The 20731-nt window shown below is 35.1% G+C and overlaps 2 protein-coding genes across 2 annotated transcripts in view; one reads left to right on the top strand and one right to left on the bottom strand.

Moving 5' to 3' along the window:
- CENPP (centromere protein P) overlaps nt 1-20731 on the bottom strand; it is a 164371-nt gene that overhangs the window by 111405 nt on the left and 32235 nt on the right. The window lies entirely within an intron of this gene.
- Nucleotides 2759-11995, top strand: OMD (osteomodulin). The gene is made up of 4 exons (XM_009479775.2): nt 2759-2780; nt 6118-6316; nt 9417-10372; nt 11676-11995. The coding sequence occupies exons 3-4, from the start codon at nt 9439-9441 to the stop codon at nt 11993-11995; spliced, it is 1254 nt and encodes a 417-aa protein (XP_009478050.1). The 5' UTR covers nt 2759-2780; nt 6118-6316; nt 9417-9438.

Genomic DNA, 20731 nt, shown 5'->3' with positions numbered 1-20731 from the left:
TCCTTATCCTTGTCTGAAAGAGCCTAAAGAAAAAAAAGCTTTTCTTTTTTTTTGGCTATAAACATATGATTTGCAGATTGGATACAAACATGGGAACAACTTGAAGTTGTAGGCACATTTTCTAATTCTTTTAACAAAAATGCATGAAGTCCGTAGCCATAAATAAAAAAAAAAATGCTAATGAATAAGGTATTAATATAAATTATTAAGATAGGGTAGAATTCACATTATCTCTTTTAGGCATCCATCAGCTTAGGGCATTGAAGTTACCAGTGCTGTTTGAAATAAATGAGTAGAAGTGACTGCTTTGGAATAGAGTCAAGGAATGAAGTTAGACAGTTAAAGTGGATGCTAAGAATGCTCTCCCAGCGAGCAGCAAGTTTCTAGTCAACTTCACATATTGACAGTCCTCAGATTTTGCTGATTTTTTTTTTTTTTTAAAGACATGAGGGTCATGCCTAAACTGCTAAAGAACTGAAAGATACACTAATATTTTTTAAAAATTGCAATTATAAAACGAGTGTCATTTTATGCTATCTCAAATAAATAACACTGAATAAACGATTACAGAAGCAATAAGGACAAGTACAAAGGGTACTATTCTATTTGGACTTACCAACTTGGATTGATACTGCTCAAAGATCTCTGCACTCTACATTCAGCTATATTACCTGTCTCACTTTCCTCCATTACAAAACACTGTGTGTTCTTTTAGTTTTATTTACAATGTTTATTACTTTTGTTTATTAATGAGTGCAAGACACCTGTTATATACTATGATCATCTATATAACATTATATAGGACACAAATCAGTCAGAATAAAAGCTATGTTAAAGTTTGAGGTCCAATTGCTAATGCTGCTTCAAGGAAATGAATATACCTGCACCAGTAAACAACAGTTGCAAAAACAGGCAGACACTCCCATTTTATATTGGTATAATCACAGATACACAATCTCCAATTAAGCAGGCAATATCCCAGAACTCCATGTGGGAGGAAAATATAGCCCAAAGTCATCTATCTTGGAACAACCAAAGTAGGCTGAATAAAAATACAAAGTACAAAGCAAAATATATTTGTTAAACAAACTATTCAATTGGTAAATGTAAGTGTCAGCTGCCAACGGTATCTCTCCTCAGAAGAGATTTATAATTTCATACAATAGTCCAGAGTATGTTAGAGTAACCAGATGCTATTTGCTACAGATATTATTGCTTACATGAATTTTAAACTTGTTTTATTACACCTGTATCCATTTTTTATGATTACTTGTAATTGTGGCAGTAGAAACTTTATACGATGAGGACTATTTAAATGCCTCTGCTCTAGAAAGCAAAATCCATATACCAAAAAAAGTAACCCCCTCAATATAGTGTTAAAATCTTCTAAGGTTTCTAACACACCAATACATTCAGAAAAAAGTTACAACCCTCCTCTTCTATTAGTCTTTCAGTTATCCATTACTGTAAATTGATATTGATAGCAAAAAACCTCACACCTACCCTTCCATTCAAAAAGCTTCAGTATTACAAATTTGAACATGCCAGGAGACTTGATGAAGCAAACCAAATTGCAATACAAATTGTTCATTGCACATGTTCAACCAATCATCTAATGAGACTAGGGCTTCCTAATGTATTACTTCTAGATACATAGATGCTTGTAGTGAATTCTCTAGAAGTTCAGTGTATGACTGTTTATTAGTAGAAGTAGTTACTCCACAATTGCCTACAGGATTATATTAATTCCCATATTACAAGATCAATAAGCTCTTGCTCTTTCTCAGTCATTTGTTCTATACCAGGATCGGCCTTTTAAATCCAAATGTAGTTGCATTTGTTAACTAGTAATATGCTTCAAAGATATGGGTTTGGTTTTTTTTTTTGGTTTTTTTTTTGTTTTTTTTTTTTTTTTTTTTTTGCGGGGGGGGGGAACACACACACAAAGTATACAGTTTAAAGATACAAAATAATAAAAACACAGAATTACAGAAAAAGTAGAACATGAGAAAATTTCAACAATTTCAGTCCATAAAGGAATGCTTAGGAGTAAGGGAGAACAAAAAGAGAGGGGATGATATTCAACTCGGAACCAGCAAATCCACATAAGTGGAGGAAGTGGAGAAGTTACAGAGAAAGAAATCCCATATCCCACAGCATGGATGAGAGGAAAAGACATGTTTATCTTTCAGAACAATAATAAGCACCCAAGCACACCAGGGCTTAGGATACCCACTTACTTATACTGTTTTCTAGTAAAAATATAGGACAATTTTTGTTGTTTTCATTCTTTTAGGACTGCATGGTCACCTGAAGAGCATGTTCTTGAAATGCAGCCATAAAACCCGCACAAAAACATCTTTAATTTCCTCTGTAAATTCATGGTTGTAGCATGCATACTCAAATTATAACAGACTTGTTAAAAATCAATCAGCAACCACAACCTGCCTTTGATTAGAAGAGTCAATGAAGAAAGTTACTCCAGAGTACCATTTGATCAATACATGCAAAATCTAGTCTAGCAAATCTTAGGAATTATTTTTCAAACATACTTTTTGTAAACTCAACTGTTTTCAGTTGCTCAACATGTTCTTCCTAGTAGCTCCTGGCAAAACAAAGCAAGGCATATAAAACAGGCTGCATAAGATGAGGCTTGCCAGAGTTTTGATCTTGTAACACCACTTACTAAATAGGAAATAAGTAGAGACCACACAACAAGGTTCAGGTCAGAGGCAACGGTAAGCCCCACACATGGCACAGCTCGGTCTTCCTTTCCTTTTTTAAACAGATTGGGTCTTGCCTCATCTCTGCAGAATTGTTGATATGGTTTGATGGCCCCTGTTCCACCACCTTTAAAAATGCATATTCGCACAGGGACGTGCTCCTAGAATGACTTTCCACTGAAGAGCAGAACAACATGAAGTCTGTAAGAGCTATTATTAACTTAGTGCTCTAGGCTCTGGCTGGGCCGAAGGCTCTGCAAGATCAAGTAATTCAGTATCTTGATTTGCTGAGAGCTCTACACTTCAGTATCTGAATTTTCAGATTAGTTCTGTCATAGGACAAATAAATCCAGCAGTCACTACAATCTTGATAATCAGTTACTTTTGTTGATAGCAAGAACAAAAAGAAGTGTCTTTGCAGATCACATACAAGAGTCATACAGGCTGCAGGTGGTCTGCTGACAGTGTTTGTGGACTGCCAGCTAAGACCTAGAAATTAAGATGCAAAGAGTTTTATATCTGCATTTTCTCTGCCTACAATCTGACTTTGAAGTGCAGCCTAGTCTAAATGATACATACCTAATGCTGTTTCTTACTTCTGAAAACCACAGGCTTTACAGGGAACCAAATTACAACATTCAAACTTCCTCATTATATTTGATCATGCATTCTCTTTTCTACTGGGCAATCATTTAGAGTAACAAACTAACATCACCAATCCTTATCTAAAACACAGAATTCCTTCAAAGTTGTCAACTGAGGATTTTAAAATTTTGAGCTTCAGGCTTTTCTTCAGACATCTGACAGCAGGGCCAGACCTTAGCTGAAAAACTTCTTAATTCTACACGAGATGCTTCCAAGACAGTTCACCATTCTAACTTACACAGCTTAGCTTCATTTGATTTCCTTTAATCCTCTATGAACGATATGCACCTTTTTTTTTCCTTTCTCTAGGCTTCATAGGAACCATTATAAATTTTGGGTTTTTGGAAGAAACCCAAAGAAACCAAGAATCCTTTATAGTAAAATGGTTACTATAGGGAAAAGGCCAAGCAGTATAATTTATTCCTTCTTATAGCAGGGCCAATCCCATTCACCTCGGTTATCTGGTTATCTTCTCTACTTATTCTGTGAATATTTTGGCTAAAATTTGGAAATTTAAATTTTTTTAAGTTTACTCAACTAGCTAAACAAACCTAAAGTCACGAAATATTAGAAGTCTCCTTTCTTAAGGCTTCAGTTCAGAACCAAAGTTGAAAAAGCTAGCAAGTCTCGTAAGTTGAATGGAATTAATGAAGATGATAAAATCTAAAACATTTTAATTTACAAATAGGATCCATCCAAGTTAGGCTTAAGAAAATAAATCAGCTTCAAGCCAACCCTGACTTTTAGCTTGATATACATCTCACTTTGCATCACAACTGCATGAATTAAATGCTGAAAAAAAATTTATGAATTCAACAGTAAAAACAAGACCTTATGAAAGACCTTTTTTAAAACTGAAAACAAAAACACATTGAAAACTTAATAGATTTGTCACAGCCTTTGAAACAAGGAGTCTTACATGAATGATGTTAAATTTAATCCTCTCATTATCCTCCTTGTAAGGAAATTCCTGCCACACCTCAAACCAAAACTAAGAGAAGATCAAACCACACAACTTGACCAAGATCACAAAGTATAGACTTGTATATATCCAGGATAGCTCATGCAACAAAAAAGGAACTGAGTCTTAATATATCCCATGGCTAGATCTGCATCACCTTCTGCAGCTAAACATGCTTTAAACCAAGAACTTTGCTGCAGTTTTTCAAAAGGACAGACTCTTTTGCTCTGCCACCACGGATTTTTAAAATGCATCATGAGATTTTAAGTCTCCTGATAGCTTGAGAGGATTTGGGACACAACCCGTAGTTGAAAACAATAGAAAAATATCAGGTATGAAATTAAAATTCTAATTTGGTCCGATTTTTCTTTAGAGAAAATAGTTTTAATTTTTGCATATGCTTTATTTAGAACAGTTAATATAGCAAAGCTTCCAAAAATTTGCACCATATTCTTTGTCTTGTGCTTAAAAGAACCCCAAACTTTGTAGCAGCAAATAACAATTTATTAACTGGCATAACAAATTTGTGGGTTTTTTTCATTCATCATTATGAATGTATTTTAATTATATAAAAAATAAATTACTTACATTGTTTAGTATAATTTGGGTTTAGTGGTAAAATGTAGCTATTCAACTATTTACAGTACTGTTAAAAAATGATTATGTAGTTTTAATTTTACTCTTTCAGCCTCTCCCTTAAATTCTGTATTCTTTACATAAATACATGACTGCTTTATTTTAGTTCCAGTATTGCCAACTCCTACAATATTATTTTTGCTCATGGCTTCTGGTGTTTTTCTTTATATCCCAAATGTTAGAATCATGCGTCATTTAGCTTCTTAAACAATATTCTTGTCCTCAATGTTACAGAGGAAACTTGAAAAGGTCAAGCAAATCATCAGCTTCAGGAAGCTCAAAGAAGAAGTAGTAAACCTTACTATTGCATTATTGTCTCAAATACGATACCTTTAAGGCACTTATGCTTTAAGAACCAGATTTCTCCTTGTGAATGTATTTTGAACTAATGTAATTCTTTTACCAAACCAAAAGCATAATTAAATGTTTTTGATAAATCATACAATTAATCCAGAACAGTGCCTCACTTCAACAAAAAAAAAAATGTCCTTTTTCTCCATTTTTTGCATATATCACAGTTATTTAAGTACCACATAGCAGCAAAAGCAGATAACAATGCCTTTTTTCCTCCCTCCTAAAAGCTGTGAAAAACATTTTTCTTCAGTAAAATGGTTTATATCTCATATCATACCTGTCTCTTTCATTGGAGGATTTATGCTCTTTCTATACAACTTAGCAAAAACATATTGGAAACTTAGTGTGAATCCTGAACTGTGACTTTAAAACAACATGAGAAGTACATCATCATACCAACAGCACTGTATAGCACAACTACTTTGCAGGAAGGAAACAGGAAATATGGATTGTGGAGGGAAAAAAAGTATAAAATGGAAGATGTTCATAAGAGTTTTTCTATAGCACATGCTTTCTCTCAATCTTGATAAGGTTAATTTTCTACTGTTTCTTAACTTCATCCTCCAGAGAACAAATTTTTTGCGTAACTGAATCACTGCAGTTGAAACCACACTATGAACTAATGACCTCTGAAATATTTTTTGAAGCCTTACTCTCTCAATTTTTTTTTTAATGGGAACCGGTAACACTGAAAGAATCTTGCAAATGATTTTTGAAGTGATTTTCACAAAAGGAGTGATTTTAACACAGCATCTACAGTAACTGATGATGTGGCACAAAACTTTTTTTTTTTTTTAAACTGGCGAATCAGAAGAGGGGCTAAGGCTATTATTTTGCTTTGCCTTCCCACAAGGCTCCTCACCACAAAATATGGCTTAGAGAGATCTTTTGTTCCTCCAGCTGTGTTAGGCTATTTCTCAGATGATTTCACCAGCACAATAACTTGCTGCCCTCTACAACTTGAGCTTCACAGACTTCTAAAGAGTGAGTTTTCTTGGTAAGCAGGAATAAAATGAACCGATTGTGTTATTTTTGCAGTTGAGTGATTCATGCATGTTATATAATTTTTAGCTTTCAGTTAGTAAACTGCTTACAAATACAGTGCTAAGGTTTGAGTTTATTACAGATGGTAGAGAATCATGCTTTTAAGATTTTCTATTTTCTTTCAACTTTGTAAGTATGAAGTTTATCATATTGTGTGCATCTGACTTGCTTCCCCCATTATCAAGTTTCACCTGACACGATTCTTTGTTTTACAGCTAGGTAAGTTCTTAGAAATATTTCATGAAGAAGTGTTAGTATCTCAGTGCTTTGAGACATCACTTGCAAGTCTGGCAGGACAGTTACTATTCTACCAAAAATGCACTCAACTACAGCCAATGTATTAAAAAAAAAAAAAAATCCCCCCACATACCAGCTCTTCTCTCTCCATAAAACCAGCAAGAGACTTTGGTACCTATTACTTATTATTTCATCTGAAGTGATGACAGTGCTCTTTACATTGTCTACCTGGCAAGTGGATCAATTGCATGAAGGCCTAAGTAAGCTTTTTCCTCAAACTGAACAGGACTTTCCTGAGTTGCTCCTCCTAGTTTTTAACAACTATTGTGGCACTGAGAACCAAAATTATTAATTGCAAGTTTTGTGACACCTAGTAGAAGTGCTGAGAGAATAGAACCAGAAGGTTAAGCTAAAACTCTGGACTGAAACTGAGAGGGAGTAACAGGAATCAAAAGGAAACCAAGAATGTGAAATAGGCATGGAGGACAGATTGTGTAAGGATATGTTCATGAAAAACAGAATCAAGTCACAGGATTTAGAGACAGATTTTATATAGGTAGACACCACCTTGTCTGACTGGAAGTTAGAAATATGTAGTAAGGTATTCTCCCAATATACACTGCCTGAAATCTGAAAACAAATTAATTCCTCCTGAAGCACAGTATTGCTTCTCAATCCAGCAAGTGTCTGCAAAGTTTATCAGCATAGTGCATTTATAGAATGTTTGTAGTGCAAGGCTGCTCTCTGTGTAGACATATTTCTGCCATTTACTTAGATTAGCTCAGGTATCTGATGATGCTGTAGGGATATAGAGACCCTGTTTTTGCTGAGGACCTACCTACAGTGGGCTTCCAAACAAGTGGCTCCATCCAAACCTGGCTTTAAGATTTCAATCAGTTATGAAACTTGAGTAAAGGAGCATTCAAATAGAAATGATACAAAGTTAGAAATGCAAGTTAGACAATACCACAAATGATTCCACCTATTGTCACACACGGGCTGTGTGCAACACAGAAAGATTACAAAAGATGTGTTAGATTCCATGATTGTTACTACTTTTTTTCTTAGGATTCTCTCTCATTCAATTTGTAGAATATATCATGCATTAGGAATTAATCACCACTATGAAGCACAGGAAATTAGCACTTATAAGTCTCATCTTCTTTGCTACCGATTAATCGTTTGCTAGAAGGAAAATATTAAGAGCATCAAGAAAACAAAGAGACTCCTGTGATTAAGAAACATGAATGTCATTATAAAAAACCCCTGAGACTACCTGCTTTGCTCTGCCGCAGGGTTCCCACGCTATACTGAGCAAAGTCTCTTAAAATTTTCAGTGACTTACGTGCTTTGACCTACAATGTTACATTTTGACTCATCTGTTGTTTAAGCTGAACAGCTTGACATGAGTCACAACTCTAATTGTGCCAAATAACAGGGTGCCTCTGCATAAAGTACTCTAAAATGATAGCCTGGCTTTGAGCATGAGAAATTTGACATGCAAAATTATTTGTTTTTCATAACATCAGTACTTCACCTCAGAAAGGTCCTTCGAAGGTAAATTAGTCCATGTTTATAAAGAACACATGATTATAGAAGCACAGGAAGACTATAAAGAAAACCTTTTATCTATGAAGATTTTACGTGATGTGCAGTACACAATGGTTGAATTGTATGTGATTTAAAGACCAGAACAGAAAAATTAAATTTTTATCATCATCATTAATGAATTGTACTGTCAGCCACGTTTTGCAGAAAGTAATAGAAAAACAACATAAAATGCCACAGAACATACAATCACCAATGCCATGTAAATTTCTATTTTACATAAAATACAGTATTTCAAAGTAATCTACTTCATTGTTCTATTTATAGAAACAATCCTGCAATTACCTCACCTTAGTTAAGAATATATGTTTTTAACAAAAATAACTTTGTTTAAAAACAAGGACAAACAGACACAAGCAATGGGTTGGATGCTTAGTAAGACTAGCAAATTTCATCGCAAGGAGTGTAGTACAACACTAACTTGGGTTATTTAGAGAGATGTTGGAATTCCACCCTTGAAGATTTTCAAGGCTCACCCAGACAAAAGTCTAGGCTGTCTAATCTACTCTTGGAGATGGAAACACTTGGAGCACCAGGTTGGATTACATGATCGCCAGAATTCCCCTCCAAACAACACTTCTATGATTCTATGATATTGACCATGCACCATTTGTGCAGTGCAAGTTCATAGTGAGAATAACTAATACATTTGCAAAAAAAGTTTTCATCTTGACAGAGTTTAATAAGGCTATCTGTGTTTCCAAAGGCCCGAGGAAGAAACATTGCTCAGAAATTCCATCTGCACCCATTTAAAACTGACTTGTAAGGCTGGTGCTTAACCCATTACACTGGAAAGAATGCAACACCTCAAATGTCCAATACAAACCCCAGACTATAGCACTTTTATAAAAAGTCCTTTTGCGACTTCTCTGTAATAAGTGAGAAAAGAATGAAGATTAGGATTATTTTTCTACTCCCAACTGTTATGGTATCCTTCAGTAACAGGCACAGCACAGGTAGAAAGCTGCTCCTTGTCTGAAGTCAGACAAGAAAACTTAATGTTTACTTCAAGGACGGTGTATTTGTTTATGGCTGTTTTCTTAGAACATACAGATTAAGACTTGTTTTTGCTAATAATGTCACTGACATTGTTGCCAATAAAAAATTGCATTTTTCTACTTTATTTTATATTGCTGCTTCTTAAAACTGAAACTTACATGTGATTTACTTTATGACTACCTAAACTTATTTTTCCTTCTCATCAACAGGATAAAAGATACAAATTTAAATATGGGGATTCTGAGCCAGCTATCAGTCATTCACCTCCTCTGGGCTGCTACGGTTTTTTGTCAATATGAAGACTATGATTTTGAGGATGAAAATGATGAGGAGCCAGATCATCAACATCCGTATTATTTTAATCCAAATACACAAGTTGAAATTCCCCGCTTTCCTTTTCCAGTTGAGTGCACCAGAGAATGCTTTTGTCCACCAGCTTTTCCGTTATCAATGTACTGTGATCATCGTAAACTTAAGACAATACCAAATATCCCTAGTCACGTCCAACAACTTTATCTGCAAAACAATGATATTGAAGCTGTGCCCGCAGGACCATTCACGAATGTTACCTTCTTAAGAGAAATTAACCTCAGCCACAACAAAGTTAAATTTCATATGATTGACCATGGTGTTTTTACCAAACTTTCAAACTTAGTGCAACTTCATTTACAACATAATGAATTAGAAGAATTTCCATTCCCACTCCCCAGCTCTCTAGAGAGACTCCTCCTTGGTTTCAATAAGATTTCTCGGTTATCTGGAAAGGCATTGGAAGGATTACCTAACATAACCATGCTTGACCTTTGCAATAACGTTCTTGATGACTCAGTACTCAAAGGAAAACCCTTTTCAAACCTGAAAAATTTAATGCAGCTCAACTTATGCAACAACAAATTACAGACTATGCCTCCTGATCTACCATCGTCACTTATGTATCTCTCCCTTGAAAATAACTCAATTTCTTATATTCCAGAAAACTATTTCAACAGACTTCCAAAAATCATTGCTCTAAGAATGTCCCACAATAACCTGCAGAACATTCCACGCAACACCTTTAATCTGCCTAACCTTCTAGAACTCAATCTTGGACATAACAAATTGAAACAAGTATTCTATATTCCAAGAAGTTTGCAGCATTTGTATATTGAAGACAATGACATTGAAAGTATGTTGACGGTTGTAATTCTTTAAAACAAAAAAACTTAGTGGATTTTGGCATTGGTTGTGGGAGGAGGGGAGTTCGGCATATTTTCCATCCAGAATTAAGAACTTTTGGCCTAAATCAAAAAATATCAGAAACATCTCTTTTGCTGTGTCCTTGGTTTTGAGGACCTGCCACCTTACAGCTTCTCAGTTAGGTCATGTATAAACCAAGCACAGAATCCACAGTCATCCAAATTTGCATGTTGTTTAAGAGGTACTCTGATGTCGTTTGCAGAGAGATGAGCTTGAGCTATTAGTGTTTTGAACTAACCAGTTAATGTGGCACTGACCCAGAGTTCATACACACTGTACTTCTTGGGAGCAAATGCAGCTACGTAGCTTTTGATCAGCTTACAGTGGAGGAGGAATATCAACCCATCTTAGAATCATAGAATTGTTTAGGTTGGAAAAGACCTTTAAGATCATCCAGTCCAACCATTAACCTACACTACCAAGTCTACTCTAAGCCAATCAAGGGTAGACTAGACTAAACCATGTCCCCAAGTGCCACATCTACCTGTTTTTTGAACACTTCCAGGGATGGGGACTCCACCACCTCTCTGGGCGGCCTGTTCCAATTCTTGACCACCCTTTCCGTAAAGAATTTTTTCCTAATTTCCAACCTAAACCTCCCCTGGCGCAGCTTAAGCCCATTTCCTCTCGTCCTATCGCTAACTACATGGGAGAAGAGACCAACACCCACCTCACTACAACCTCCTTTTGGGTAGTTGTAGAGAGCGATAAGGTCTCCCCTCAGCCTCCTCTTCTCCAGGCTCCAGGCATCTTCTTCAACATGCAGTGTAAACACATCCTTGGTTAGTTGAGACCAAACCAGTGAAATTAGAAAAGATTTTATTTTTGCACCTGAACCCTAATTTGCAATTTTTTGTAATAGCTAATACCATTTTTTCCACATAGGAAGCTAAAACCTTTTTGAAAATTGCTTCTAATTAGGCAATTGATAAAAACATAGACAAAAGGAATTATGAAAATATCCCATTCACATAAAATAGTAATTACTAATTGTAGCGGTAGCCATATTTATTTCTTTTCTTTACCCCACAACCTTATACTTTGTAAACCCCCAAATGGTTATCACTGTCATTTACAAAACTGATTTAAAACACAGGGAAGGATTATATTAATACTGTGCACTGCAAAAATATTTTCCGTTTTAAATGTCAAAACGTAAGTGTCAGTTTCACAGTAGGTCTTAAATATAACTATTTTCTGTATTTTAATTAATATTTTTCTCTCTCTTACAGTCATAAATGTTACTTTGATGTGTCCATCTATTGATCCAATGAACACCAACCAATTAACCTATATACGGGTGGACCAAAATAAGCTTACAATTCCAATAAGCACATATGCATTCTTTTGCTTCCCTCACATTCGAACCATTTATTATGGTGAACAAAATGTTAATGTCAACAAGTCAACTCAGCTAAGAACACCAGTGTTTCGACGATTTTTAACACCAGAAGAATATGATGAAGCGGAAGACAATCATGAATCACATGATCATGAAACTGAAGAAGATCATGAAGCAGTAGACAACTACTTCCATCCTTACTTTCAGTGAAGTAATCATTATTAATGAGTATACATGGAAAATTTTTCTTAGTTGTGGGGTATTCATACCCATTTTAGAACAGTTGGATAGTTTGCGATATTTAAAATACATCTATAAAGTGGAGATAGGATTTTAGTGTAGGTAAATGTCCTATTACTGATGTAGTAAAAAACATAATACTAGGAGCAAAGAGCACTCACCTCAGCATTAGATAGCAGTCTGATATATAACCTGGGTTGGTGATGCCCACCCATCCTTGGGTGGGCAGCCTAAGCTGCAGAAAAATGACTTGAAAAAGCTTCTATGTTCTAAAGTTATCCAACTTGCAAAATGAGTAAAATACAAATCAATGTCATGCTCAATAGGAACAAGTGGATAAGGCAAAAAATCTGTCCAGCCACACATCCTACTAAAAAATAGACACACTAGAGAAAAGAATAGGAGGCTAAGATCACAAAAATACTTCCACAAGGTTCCTCCACATCTTCCAGAAATACAGATGTTTCTTCTTCCAGTTTCCAATTGGACAGGAGAATCACAAACTTTGAGTTTTAAATCTTCCTCATATTATGTCTGCAGTGTCCTGCCAAGGTGTATTAGAATATTTACTTCTCAGCTTGTACCTCCAACTATCACAACTCTTTCAAAGGAGATTTTAGCTGATTAGTAATATAGGCAACAAATAGCCTTTCGCCAAAGGTCTTACGATCCAGGGAAAAAGGATGTGCATTAATACAATTGAACCATTAGTATCAGCATTTCCCTGTGCTTTAGTCCATATTATTTTGGAAAGCACCTAAAAATGTAATGCAATCTTTTTATTAGAATTGTTCATCAAGCAGAACAGATACAAGCAGTAGCACTCCAGGTCTTCCAAACTATTAATTTAGACTATCCCTCAGCATACCTAATACCAATTAGCTATATTCTGCTTCAAAGCAGAACAGAAATTCCTTTAAGCAATCTAAAGAAAACTACTATATACTACTACCATCATATACTATTTGAGCTATGCAAAGTTTTTTATAATGTCTTATGCCTAGAAACAGATCTAAATAACTAAATAAAAATAAATAAATATCTAAATAACTACAGGGTAAGGCAATATTATAGGGCACTTTACTGCTTTTGTTTTATTAAATTCTTTATTTTTCAGCACTTTTTTCCCTGATAAATCTTTGTTAGCAGTAAGGAAGAATCACCATTTTCAAGAAGAAAACCAAATGAATGCAGGAAATAGAACCATACATTATACTACCAATTTTACAGTATACTTTAAGTGTAGAAAACTTAAAAGGCTATACAAAATTACTCAAGCAAATTTGTATTAGAATTTCTAAAAAGTTTCAGACAGGCTCGGTTTTTTTCTCTCACAATTTATTTTTTAAAGACCATCTTAGTATATTTTGGTTTCTGATGCAACAACTATTAACAAATATTAACAAAATGAAAATACTTAATGATACTTTTCTTTTTTTAATGGAACGAAATTCCTCATAAGCCCATGAAAATAACCTTTAAGAACAGATATAGTCTTTAAGAACAACTGGTTGTAAAGATTTGTGTATACAAAATTTATTATATCATTATTAAGATGTGGTTCTTAGGCCAACTAACTCAAGAAATCTATTCTTTCTCTCCTTCCCCTTTTTCTTATCTACTTTCTAATATAATATTCATGGCAAAGTATTTTATGGTCACCCCACAAATTTACAGTGCAGCAGAATTTATCTTCTTTTTTTAAAAAAAGGTTTATTAACATTTATCAACCTCAAGTACCTCTGGCTTCATGAAGGAGGAATATATGTATGTATTCATTACTTTAAATACTCTTATCAAAAGCATATGTACATTACATACACATAAATTTAAATATAAATATCTATAACTTTATAGTTTTGTTAATATACACATGTAGCATATTAAACTTAAGGAACTTTTACAACTTGTCACTTATTTCAGATTTTAAGTGAATAGTGCACAAAATGCAAATCTAAATTAGTACAGGCTTTTTTGAAAGGCTTGCTCAGCTTTAAAAAAGAATACTATTCAAATATAGTATGAGTATTATATCTTTTATCCCAAACTTTCTGCTTTTTAAAAACATTTATGAAGCAAAGCTTAGCTTTAAAGTAGAATTAAAGGTCTTGACTTCGTAGCAACTAGTTAGATACATTTCTTAAAGTTTAAATATAAGTCAAACTGATAATTATTAAAAACTTTAGATCTTTCTTATCACATCAAACTCATTCAGATGGAACATGATAATTGTATTACAAGCAGAACCATCATAACTCACTTTCCATTCAATTAACATTATCATATCTTATCTGTGGTAAATACAATGCTGTTATTTAAAAAAAAAAAAAAAAAAAGCTTTTAGCTTTTCGGGTGGTCAAGGGAACTAAAGACTTTCTAGCCTTATGTCTGTGTTAGAGAAATGAGAAGTTACAATAAAGTACAGAATTAATGGACACCTAGATAAATATGATTTGCTCTGATAAGACTGGGCATGGCTTCTGTGAAAGCCATGATGTTTTGCCCTTGCAAATCTCTTGGAGTTCTCTGAAGGAATCACGAAGGATGTGGAAAAGGGAGATCCTGGTCCAAACAGCCTACAAAAATTTCTGAAAGGTTTTTAAGGAAATTAAGTTGCCACACAGCTTTGTCCATGACAGTACGGACAAAATCAAATAAAATACAAGAAACAGCATAAGAATAAATGGTCAGTTCTTGCTGTGGAGGGAGCCCACTGGTGGGATTTTTGCCAAGGGCCTGTTATGGAATTTATTCAATTTAATATACTTGCAAAAGATAGACAATCAGGCTGAGAAGTGAGATGACAACAAAGATTGCTAAGCACCAATGAAGAATGACTGCAAAAGGACCTCAGGATGCTAAAACAGCCAATGAAATTCAACATTGTTAAATGAAAAGCGATATCCTTGGAAAAGATATTAGCTTCACATAAAAACTAACGAAGCATGACCTCACCACCGCCATTCAGGAGCAAGACTCAGAAGTAATAATAGGTGGTTCAGTGAAAACACTGGTTTAGTACCCAGTAGCAGTAAAAAGGAAACTCAAATGTACAGAGTAACTAGAAAGAGAAGACAAGCGACATCATGATGCTGCTATAAATCCATGGCTCACCCAGACATTTCCGATGCCTTCAGGTAGCTATAATCTCTACATATGGCATAATTAGAAAAGGATCAGAGAAAGGTAATAAGGTCACCAAAGGTAAGGAGTGGCTTCTATATAAGCAACATGGAGTAGGCTAGAACTCACCAGTTCAAAAAAGAGGTGGCTAAGGGAAGATGTAGGAGATACCCAAAAAATTATGAATTGCATAGACAGCACAGGTCTGGGGATCAACTGCTGCAGTAGAAGAGCAAGGAGCCATCAAATGAAGCTAGTATGTACCAGGTACAAACTAGACAAACAGAAGTTTGTAAGCAGTGAACAGTCAGCCCATTAAACTGCATGCCTGAGAACACAGTGGATGGAGCAGCAATTTTATATGCGGTTTCAAGGGAAGACTAAGTAATTGTATTTCTTGGAAGAGATCCATTATAGGTTGCAAGAATATTTGGAGACAGGATGAGACAAGAATCATACATGCTTGTCCTATTCTCAGTCCTCCCAAAGCATCTGCTTATGGCCATTGTTGGAGACAGGATATTGTACACTAACCTTTATTTTGAATTCTACACCCAGTTATGTTCTCACTATCCTGGACTATGGTAACATGCTGGTATTGCTCTTCACTACTAGTAAATGCTTATTGCTTTGATATAGTTGAATTTTAAAGGGTTTTTTTTTTTTTTTTTTTTTTAAAGCGCTACCAACTATGGTTATATGCCAAGGCATATTCTAGCTCATTAAATTTGGGAACAGCATGTCTACAATGCTCCATGATGCAGTGTTCTGTAGCAGAAAGACACCCATACCGATTCAGGTACACAAAGCAGCCTAGCCGTGTCGTGTGCAGCTCTGTATTAACCAAATTATACCACTACATAACCACATAGATTTTGGTATCAAAACATATTTGCTTCATGTTTGCTCTGGTGTTTATTTGCAGAATATTATATAGTTTTTTAAAACAGGAAATAGATTGATAAACTAAGAACTAAACACGTATTAAATTGCCACTTGTTTTATCAGTAACAGCAAAACCTAACAAATATCAAACAGCTTAATTAGTTTATTTACAGCAGTCAGTAAATACAGAAACAAAGCCTGATCTGTTTTACAACAGTGTCTGCATTACCAATTAAGGCGAAACACTAGGGTAGATCAGTAGAGCGAAATACTTGTGATGAGGCCATGAAAAACACTTTCTGTTTTTTGAGGGAGAGAGTGTTATTTCAGGAAAGCCCTAGCTACTAGTTAAAATCCCTCAGCAGCTGCCGCACATCAGGTGCACCCCTGAATACATACATACATACATAAAAGAATAGTCCACATACTTCAAAGAATGCTGTGATGTGAATCAAAGTGCAGTAAATTGGGATTATCAGGAGATTCACTTCAAAAATGCACTCATGATCGTAATTAAAACACCACCAGAAACATAACAAGAAACACAGCACCTGAGAAAAACAAAATCCCAGTTCTACTTTCAGCTTTGGACAAACTATTCTGAAAAACCATGTTTTCCAAGTCTTACCCATGTAAACAAGGATGGAACCTTCCTGAACTCTAAGCTAAATATTATCAGCATTATCCAGCATGCATAATAATTAGCAAGATTGGATTAGAGCACTATAGAACACTTTGATACCCATGTAAACCTGTAAGGGAAAAGCCTCACAGGTTTCTGGAAAACATTCAGTTATGACTAAACTTTAATCCACAGAATAAAAGCTCTCAAAACTACAACTGACAGATTTTTTCACAAAATCTATACCACAAGAGGCTATTGTAAAAATCAAAATAAAGAGAAATAACAGTAGTTTAATCCAACTGTCTACATTTCTTCCTTTAGCCTCAAAACAGTGGGAATATATTTTGCCTTTTTCCTTTTTTTGTTGTTGTTGGTATTTAATACTTACAAGGCTTACTTTTTGAAATATTTACTTCAGTATTCTGATAATAAAAGTTACACAGAGTAGGTAAGAAACTCCTTTATAGAAAGCAGATGGTTTACATTTCAAGTTTTCTGACTTTTTAACATATTTACATTCCACTGTTACAATACGAATCAATTTCCTTTGTTTCCCAACTTGATCATAAGAATTTCCTATCTGAAAAACATGAAAGGAGAATATACTAATTTTTTAACAAAAAAAATTATACACCAAAAAGAGATTTCACAATCATTTTCCAACACTACTGCAAGTGTATGAACCTTTCAGCTACAAACCAAATTGTGTATACACTACTGGAAGTTATAGAACTCCACAAATATACACATGTATCATATAATGTTTTAAACGATTTTGTCCAAAATTTACATTGCTAACAACCTAATTAAAAGGAAAATAAATAATACCTTAATCTTGTAATTCATTGCATGAATCCATCATCTACAGAGGAAAAAAAACCCCACAACCAAAAAAACCCCAACCTTCCCCTATTATAAAGCACAACACAAGGAAAAAAAAAAAGATAAATATGAAGATTAGCCATAAATACAGAGAGTAAAGTAGATGCTATGAATAACATAAGGAACAGATAACAGGAACATAGAAGTAGAATACATATAAGGCCATGAGTCTTGGAACCCTGACTCTAGTGCCCTTGTAGACATAGTAATGGCTCTCAACAAATGATGATTTCATTATAAGGAAGTAATATCAATTCAGGAAGGAATTCTAAGCAGTTTTAATAAATTGGAGATAGGTTGGCTTTTGATTCAGGATATAACTGATGATATATAGGCAACGTTAAAGACAACATATGTCCAACAGGGGGGTCTGGATAAATAGCAGACAGCACTATTTTTCCAGTTACCATTTGTATTTGTTAACCATAGTTTGATTTTTGTTTACTATTGTGCATGATTTTTAAAATGTGCTTTATTCATTTATAACACAGTAACTGATACAAGGAGTCTGTTTCTTTTCCAGAAATGCAAGGAATAAAGGTAATGTCTTCAGCTTTAAAAAATTTTGATTATAAATAAGAAACATATGGAAGGATGTTCATACAATCACTAGGTCATTTTTCAGCTGTCTCTATTTTGCAGCTGGTGGCCCTAACAGTGACCTAAACTTAATCTAATTCACTGAGCCTTGGAAATAGTTGCAACCTTTCATAAAAATACTGGAGGTATTTACACATAACTATTTTATCTCCAGTACTTTTTCGGTCATTCTGAATCTTTAGGAATGTTCTAAGTTTTCTCTGTAAGACAAGATGACCATTTATTTTACATTTAACACTCCCTCCAAACCTTCCTCCATCCCTCAAGGATGCTGAATTGGAATATACTTTGCTTAATACTACACAACTACTCTTCTATAGTATCACCTTCAGTCCAATTTCTGTGCATTGCTCAAGAACAAACCAGGAGACTGCTTCCTCCTTTTTGGGTACTCTGGGTTTTTGTTCCCAGAACGAATGCAGCCCCAGCATAAGCACAGACATTAAACTGCCTTAAAACTATTTTTACACCCCTGTATCAGGATTGCAATAAAAAGCAGAGGGGGATGCAGGAGTGACAGAAGTTTCATATCACACATACATGCAGCAGTACCATCAGAGAGACAAAAATAATTTTAGAAGGTAAAATTAATCAGGCCACACAAACAGTCAAGCAGAAAAGGTCTGTATTTTAGAAGAAGAAAATGATGTAGAGAATAATCCAGAATACTTGATTCATTTACTTCAGGTTAAAAAAAGAAGAAAATAAAAACATTGAGTTCAGTTTTAACATCACTTCATGCCTTTGTTCTCTTTAACAGTAAATCTATGTTTTACTGCTTGCAGATTATTTTGTACATGTTATCAGGCTGCTTCAATAACTACATTTTACTCTGTAAAACCTTTTCTATTATAATTATTTCAATCCAGAGCAGCTGGTCAACATTGTAAAGTGTTTAATCACACTTCATACAAAAGATATGTTAAGGAATATTGAGCATGTTACCTTCCACATGGAGCAAAAAAATCATACACAAAAGAAAATTCAGCATTGTGTCTAGATCTATAAACACCCAGAAGTCTTTAAAAACTTTCCTAATTTGTCCCCACCTCATTCTATCACAGAAACATTTCTACCCAGAAAAGACACTAATTTTTGAACATTCTGTGTAAGTGATTCCCAATGTTCATCAGGCATGAGGAAGCTAAGCAATAATCCATTCTTCTTTCTTCCAAGAACACTTAAAAACAATAAAACCCAGAAACTACAGAACTTGCCAATATTGTCCTTTAGAGACTGTGATACAAAATGAAAGCCAAGGTCTTTAAGCAGCTGCAAAAATACACTTTCTTTGCTTAAATGTAAACCAAAACTGTGTATTTAAATTTGTTTAAAAAAAATCTCAGCTTTGGTTTATTTCATAAGGAATATTTTGACAGCAACCTTACTGCATTCTCCCTAGTGCTGCCTCATAGCCCTATTAACCCATGCACCCCAGAAAAAGCCCCCCCTGCCTTTTTTTTTCCCTCTTTTTTTTTTTTTTTCATCTTCCCTCTTCTTCCTAGTGTTCTGCCTAGGAATCACGACTCTTTATATAGGCAGTGCCAGTCCCTGCTTCCACATAACTCCTACAGGCACACTGGAAAAATAATTTCCAGCCAACAACCTTACAGAGAGGAAAGGCTACCCCCTCTGGTAATCTGGCTCTTTTCAGGTCAACCAGTTCTTCAGTGCCTTGTGGGGCTTACCAGGAACAAGACAGAAGTGCCTCGCACTGAGAATTATCAGCAACCAGCCCTCAGTTCCATTGTAAAACACATTACAGCATTCCAAACCAATACTAAAAGTACAGAAAAGCTCTCTCCTAACATTTTTGTACTATGCTACTAAGCATTAAGTAAAAAGTGCTAAGCACCAACATGGTAAAAAGGCAATTAACATGCTAGCACCTATGACAACTGGATAAGAACTGCTCATGGCAGCTTTTGCAGTATGCACCTGCATGATTAGTTTTTACAGAAAACTTTGCTTTCTTTTTTGATCTGTCTTTTGAAGTATTAGTAGAAAGGTGAGAACAGAAATGAACTAGTCATACTAAAGCTCTAAGCAGAGCAGAATATACGAGGCCACTTCAAGTACAAGATAAATAGACCGAGCTGAACATCAGCCAGTTCAAATAATTCACAAAACCCGCTCATCAGCCTGCAAAACAAAACCTTTCCTCGGTTCCGCTAGGATATTTTCAGCTTGATTTTTGCTTTACCTGCTCCTGACATATCATTGAATAGTTTGGGTTGGAAGGAACCTTAAAGGTTGCCTAGTTCCAACCCCCCTGCCATGGGCAGGGACACCTTCCACTAGACCAGGTTGCTCAAAGCCCCATCCAACCTGGCCTTGAACACTTCCAGGGAGGCAGCATCCACAACTTCTCTGGGCAACCTGTTCCAGTGCCTCACCACCCTCATAGTGAAGAAGTATAAACACTACTAAATAGTAGATTCCTTCCCAGATACCGAAGATTTAAGCAGCAACACGTATAGTTTGGATAGTTACTTTAATTTTCATCTTGTTCTCCCATACCTTTCCTTGCTCATACCCATTCAACTTTTTCTCTCCTAAAAGCCTTTTATTCTTCACTGTCTATCCTGACA

The sequence above is a fragment of the Pelecanus crispus genome, chromosome 7 (genome assembly GCF_030463565.1).
Source record: "Pelecanus crispus isolate bPelCri1 chromosome 7, bPelCri1.pri, whole genome shotgun sequence".
In the NCBI taxonomy this organism is placed as follows: Eukaryota; Metazoa; Chordata; class Aves; order Pelecaniformes; family Pelecanidae; genus Pelecanus; species Pelecanus crispus.
Note: the sequence above shows the minus strand (reverse complement) of the source record. Positions and strands in the feature narration are given on the sequence as shown.